The sequence below is a fragment of the Phalangium opilio genome, unplaced genomic scaffold, assembly GCF_054372755.1.
Source record: "Phalangium opilio isolate 3A_F unplaced genomic scaffold, DU_Popi_V2 ptg000077l_1, whole genome shotgun sequence".
Lineage (NCBI taxonomy): Eukaryota > Metazoa > Arthropoda > Arachnida > Opiliones > Phalangiidae > Phalangium > Phalangium opilio.
In genome coordinates, this window is record NW_028324185.1 from 6,667,927 (window position 1) to 6,674,624 (window position 6,698).

The 6,698-nt window shown below is 40.0% G+C and overlaps 1 protein-coding gene across 1 annotated transcript; it reads left to right on the forward strand.

Moving 5' to 3' along the window:
- Window positions 1-435: 435 nt before the first annotated feature.
- On the forward strand, window positions 436-5,308 carry LOC149657122 (uncharacterized). Its single transcript, XM_089844678.1, has 3 exons — window positions 436-774; window positions 864-2,184; window positions 5,240-5,308. Exons 2-3 carry the CDS (start codon window positions 1,471-1,473, stop codon window positions 5,306-5,308), a joined length of 783 nt encoding a protein of 260 aa, XP_089700804.1. The 5' UTR covers window positions 436-774; window positions 864-1,470.
- The last annotated feature ends 1,390 nt before the right edge of the window (window positions 5,309-6,698 follow it).

Consider the following 6,698-nt stretch of genomic DNA (forward strand, 5'->3'; position numbering starts at 1 on the left):
TAATGTACTGGTTCATTTTATTTTTGTTATCAACGCATTGTATTACATTAGTATTATCATTTGGAGCTGCATGGCCGTTAAGAGATGACCCGATACTGATCGTCGGATAAACCGATATATCGGTGTCAGCCCATCTCTATAAATCATGCCTTCATTAAGATTAGGTAGTTGTGCTTTGTGGAAAATTCTATATTATCAAGGTGACTAATATACAGGGTGTTTCTGAAAAGTCCATCACAAATTAAGGGGCGTGTTTATGGGACCAAACTGAGCGGAAAGTACCAAAGAACATGGGGTGTACAACATTTTGTTACGGAGATATGGCCTTCCAAACATTCGCCCCTAAAACAAGGAAATATCCAAAAATGAGGAGTAACACTTAAGACCGACTATCCAGCTTGTTTAAAATTACTAGACAATTTCAATAGCCTTTAATCGAACAATTGATTTCTACCTTTACTAATCAGAAGCGTATAAATGAGTAGAAGTATGCCTACGGTGGTAATGTAAAATTAATCCCAAGTGACATGATGTTTCAAGATCTTCCCAGCACCAAGTAAAATGGTTCTGATTGAAGGGACTTTTATTAGCACAGCGTAAACAACGTTATTTTCAGGAATTAGTCCAAATGTCCACGGGCGGCATTACAAAAACGAGGCAGTCTTTCGAATGATACTTGGACATGTTGGAAGATCCCTGGCTTGTTCCTGTTATCTCAAACCGTAAAAAGCTACGCAAATCTTCATCATCACGGACAACACTCTTGTACGTTAGGTATGACCTTGAGAAAACCTAAAAGGACATCTCGAATGTATTTGAAAAACCCATCTCCAATTAAGGGGCGTGTTGTTTGTTTCCAACAGAGTAAACTCGCCCAGAGAACAATTACAATGCAGAGCCACGTTTCGGCGTTAATGGCCCACAAAGGTGGTCCCAAACAAAAGAACAAACTTTAATTTGTTTCGTTCAGTAAGTGTTTCATGTGTCATAGATAAAACGCCATGATTAATGCACGAAGAAAATGTTATTGACAAGTTTTCGGACCGCGATGCTGAAATGTGGTGGTGCACCATCGTGCATGAACCACATTCTGTTTATTAAACCTAAGGGTACGTCTTCGAGTAGTTCTGGTAAATCGTCCCGTAAGAACTACAAGTAAGCCACACCGTTTAACCTGGGCTCTAGGAAATATGGCCCAATTAAATTGTCACCCACAATACTACACCACACGTTTAAGCTGAATTGTACTTTGTGAATTCTAACGCAAGTTGCGTGTGGTTTTTTCTTAATCAGCAAACCAATTGGCGGCTGCTTGTTTTTGGATCGTCCTCGAAAATAGTGAGAACTTCGCCTATTCTTAAAAAACAGAGCACTAAAACAGAGCACTATGTTTTTTAAGAAAGGAATAAAAGAAGTTTCACGTACATGTGTTTGTTTTATTAAACTCATAATTCAACGAAGTCTGTTACAATGCCTTTCTTCACAAATGCCGAATATGCGGATATGCACCTAATGTATGGACTAGCCGAGGGGAATGCCGCTGCAGCTGTACGCTTGTATCAGGAAAGATTTCCGCAGAGGCGACTACCAAATCGACTGACGTTCGAGGCTGTGGACAGACGTTTGAGGCAAGATGGACGAATCCAACCGGCTGGACCTCAACCTAGAGCGAGAGCCATCCCAGAGGCCGTAGAAGACGAAGTTCTCACCATTTTCGAGGACGAGCCTGAATCAAGTACCCGCCAAGTTGGTCGCCGATTAGGCGTAAACCACACGCTCGTGTGGAAAATCCTCAGAAGCCACCGGTTTCATCCTTTCCATGTTCAAAAAGTTCAAGGTTTGAATCCAGCGGACTACCCACGACGCACGGCGTTTTGTCAGTGGTTTCTGGCTAAAGTAAACGATATCGATTTCCCACGGGATTTGTTGGTTACTGACGAAGCTAACTTTTCACGGGATGGTATTATTAACTTACATAATAAACATCAATGGTCCCAGCTAAACCCCCACGCAACTTGCGTTAGAAGTCACCAAGTACAATTCAGTTTAAACGTGTGGTGTGGTATTGTGGGTGACAATTTAATTGGGCCATATTTCCTAGAGCCCAGGTTAAACGGTGTGGCTTACTTGCAGTTCTTACGGGACGATTTACCGGAACTACTCGAAGACGTACCCTTAGGTTTGGTAAACAGAATGTGGTTCATGCACGATGGTGCACCACCACATTTCAGCATCGCGGTCCGAAATTATCTTAACGCGACCTTCCCTTTGCGGTGGTTAGGTCGAGGTGGACCTGTGGAGTGGCCTGCTCGATCACCCGATCTGAACCCTTGTGATTTCTTTCTTTGGGGCCACCTGAAAGACTTAGTTTATCAGACTGAAGTGCCCGATGTTGAAGAGCTACGTCGACGAATAATTCACGGCTGTCAAACAATTCGCGAAACTCCAGGCATTTTTCAACGTGTAAGGGAATCATTTGTAAGACGTGCTAATGTGTGCCTTAACGCGGGTGGTGAACACTTTGAACAATTTTTGTAACTAGTTGCAATTAAATGTTAAAACTTGTCAATAAATTCATTTTCTTCGTGCATTAATCATGGCGTTTTATCTATGACACATGAAACACTTACTGAACGAAACAAATTAAAGTTTGTTCTTGTTTTTGGCACCACCTTTGTGGGCCATTAACGCCGAAACGTGGCTCTGCATTGTAATTGTTCTCTGGGCGAGTTTACTCTGTTGGAAACAAACAACACGCCCCTTAATTGGAGATGGGTTTTTCAAATACATTCGAGATGTCCTTTTAGGTTTTCTCAAGGTCATACCTAACGTACAAGAGTGTTGTCCGTGATGATGAAGATTTGCGTAGCTTTTTACGGTTTGAGATAACAGGAACAAGCCAGGGATCTTCCAACATGTCCAAGTATCATTCGAAAGACTGCCTCGTTTTTGTAATGCCGCCCGTGGACATTTGGACTAATTCCTGAAAATAACGTTGTTTACGCTGTGCTAATAAAAGTCCCTTCAATCAGAACCATTTTACTTGGTGCTGGGAAGATCTTGAAACATCATGTCACTTGGGATTAATTTTACATTACCACCGTAGGCATACTTCTACTCATTTATACGCTTCTGATTAGTAAAGGTAGAAATCAATTGTTCGATTAAAGGCTATTGAAATTGTCTAGTAATTTTAAACAAGCTGGTTAGTCGGTCTTAAGTGTTACTCCTCATTTTTGGATATTTCCTTGTTTTAGGGGCGATTGTTTGGAAGGCCATATCTCCGTAACAAAATGTTGTACACCCCATGTTCTTTGGTACTTTCCGCTCAGTTTGGTCCCATAAACACGCCCCTTAATTTGTGATGGACTTTTCAGAAACACCCTGTAGATTAGACGTTTAAAACGTAATTCAATTAGTTTTCATACAAATGTTTGAAGCACATTGTTTATACGAAAATATACATTAATCAAAATTACACCATGTTACCATATCATTACCTTAACAAGCGGCTGTCCCTAGTATGTAGAATTGATTCAATGAAGACAAAGCAAATATAGAGCAGACTGCAACGAATAACTAAATTGAAATAGCCTGCACGAAATTACTGTTTAGTTCATAAGATAGGTGGCGTTAATACTTAATTTGGGGTTAAAGTTTACGGCACTGACCTTTGACGATAAATTTACACTGTACACTGACCTTACACTGAGATTCAGTTCCACTTGAAATGCTAACTGAACTGAATTGTAAGGCTTATTTTTGCCAGCTGAACCTCCAATCACTGACCCAAGGAAAGGAACATCATCGATGGACGCCGCCAATTAAAAGTCCAAGGGCAATAGTTGACGGTCCAACCAGCGAGCCAAGGGCGAAAGGAGGAGCTTAACTTTTCTACAGAATACGGCCGCTGGACCCTGTCGGGTGAATCAATTGTTATCCGCAATAGGCTTAGTGAACCAAAAAGTAAATAATTTAGACCTGAGGTGAAGTAAACTTTGGGTTTTAATTTTCGTGTCTGTAATGAAGAGACATCAACGGTTCAGAGTGAGCCGAAAGTTAATTACACTCTTAAATAATCAGGTTAAGATTTTATAATAGAAAAAAGAATCATGTTGGTAATTAGATAAGTGAAAGGGCTAATCGTTATCGGGTTATAGCCTTGAAGTTTTCATTCTTATTATGGTGCGCATTGACTTTCAGTGCGTCTAACCACAAGTCAGCTTTGGTGATATTTAACGTTAACACTAATGTTGGCAAACGAAGAATATCGTTGAGGTGAAACAAAACAGTAGTGTTTATACTGCTAACTAGTTGTGAATGTAGCTGTAAGAATAAAGGGTTAACGGTTGAGGAGAAGACAATTGGGCCTTTTCAAACACATAAAGGTTAAATCTGAAAAATTTATACATTTCATTTGGAATACTGCTTTAATAATTCGTAAATTTTTACTTCAAAAAAGAGAAATAATTCTATATCTAGGTTAATAAGTTTGTTGAAGTTGTCCTCCTCTTGACTCGGAGAGGTATAATTTTGGTTTTTCCAACCTGTCCAACTTGTTTTGAAAGTGATATTAAAGAAATTTCAGTATTTCCTAACTTTACGTATTAAATACTAAATAAATCCCAAATTTTAGGTTTCTATCTCTTTCTAGAAGTACTTTAGATTTTTCATTATGGTTCAGTGAGTGAAACAAAGAAAATTTGACGTAAGTTATTTTTTAAACTATATTAGGTTCAAACTTGTAATTTGGCGTTAGAGGTAGGCCCGATAACTTCTATCAGTTATTGAAATTTTAGAATTTTACCTTTAACCAGAACGAAGATACCAGGGCTTAAAAGTGCCTAAGTTGCTACGAGAAAAGAGTGTTTGGAGTGCTTTTGGCAAGTGCCCAGACTGCTTTGTTTGGCCGACCCGCAGCTGTGCACCCATAAATTTTCCCTCCCAATGAGTTTGTGAATTTTTTAAGGGCCCGACTCATAACCATTCGCGGGGCCCGAAAAGTCTCTCGACGGTCCTGCTCATTGGTTGAGTTTAATTAACAACAAAGGGACTTTGCAAGCAATGGTCTATTTTTAATTTCAGTTAACATTAACATTTCAACAAAAACTTATTTTACATGTAGGCTAAATATAGCCAGGTGCCACCCTAGCAATAATATCCGCGCGCGAGAACCGCGAAACCGATTTAACACAAGAGAAATTCAAAATGACACTTATCGCTTCGCGATCGTCCATAGCTCGGTGGCATCGGCAAACGGTGGTCGCTGTGGGCAAACGATGACGTTCCTCCTCCTTGCGTTCCTTAAAACAATAGCTACGGCGTGGCCATCGCCTTGGCTATTCTTCTGGACTGCCGCTTCTAAGAATGGGGACTTCGGGAGGCTAGGTCGACATCTCCAGAAAGCGGAAGTCCTCCGCTCTTCTTTAGGATCAGCTTCAGGATACTCGCCAACCAGAATCGAATGAATGCAATGCCAGAATGATCTTCTCACCACCTTGCAACTCCTTTTTGCTCACCCTTCTTCCGTTGCCGAAGGTGGGCACCAATCATGTTGGTCCAAGTCTCTGACCCGTATTTGACGACCGCACACAATTCGTCCTCGCTCTCGCGCCAAACCACTTAATTGGTTGGGTTTTCGCGCCAAACACTGACGTCAATGTCCAGGGTATTCAACCCTGGGGTCGCGTAGTCTCTCGATCTTCGGACGGCGCCGAATTACCTAGCTTTGGCAACCTGGCTTGTACCATGCATGGGCCTAAATTCTATACAACATTTCTGTCTTCAATTCTATCTTAGAAAATAGTTACCATGACAGGCTTTCGACCAAACCCAATGCTTGATAAATTGTTTAATATGTACATATAAAGAAAGAAGGGCAAAGCTATTGACACAAGGGAGATGGGGTCGAGCACAAAAGAGGACCAACCGAAAATAAAGGGTGAGAACCTTCCTTAGCGCGATAAACTGGCGCCTCTAAACTTTCTCGGACCAATAAGCTCTTTACCTTAACCTTGACGAGCCCTCTTAACAATCAACTTCCCTTGTCTATATAAAATTACTATGAATTTAATAATCCTCCAATTCATAAATGTTTCAAAAAACCATAATATTCCAAAAATATCGTTGCACCCGTGACCAACGTTTTGTGGTTAAAATTCCTTATAAAAAGGCTACGCGTTCGCCACAAACCTTTTGAAAACCAACAAAGTAGCAAACGAAACCATGAAAATCTTCAATAGCTATTGAAAGTTACCACTCGGCCAAAGAATTTGTCAACAAAATTCAAAAAGACATTTCTACCTCATTTTTTTCAAGTGCTCAAAAAGTTTCTTCCTCAATCGAAATATAGTAGCTATTAAAACGGTTAATTAGGAATTTGATCCACAACTAATATTTATGAAAGCAATTTATTTGGCAAAATAAATTCAGTTCAGTTCGAAAAAGGTTATTGTATATGAAATGAGGAATACATAAGTGTTTTAAGAGAAAAAATCTGACAATTAATTTCAAAACTTGAACACTTATATTTATATAACTATGATATGACATTTATGATAAATTGACCATCTTGTGACGTCACTGGTTAAAAAGTGGGAGGAGCGTGACTACACCACCATTATCCGTTAAAACAAACAAAATAAAAAGGGCTGGTGAAATTGGACAGTTGAATTGAGCATTTCAAGCCAACCAACACC

What these genes read in the sequence shown, in the direction of transcription:
- LOC149657122 (XM_089844678.1), top strand. Translation starts at nt 1,471, where the DNA reads ATGCCTTTCTTCACAAATGCCGAATATGCGGATATGCACCTAATGTAT. An exon ending in AAGACGTACCCTTAGGTTTG is followed by an intron (nt 2,185 to 5,239) that starts GTAAACAGAATG and finishes GATCGTCCATAG; the next exon opens with CTCGGTGGCATCGGCAAACG.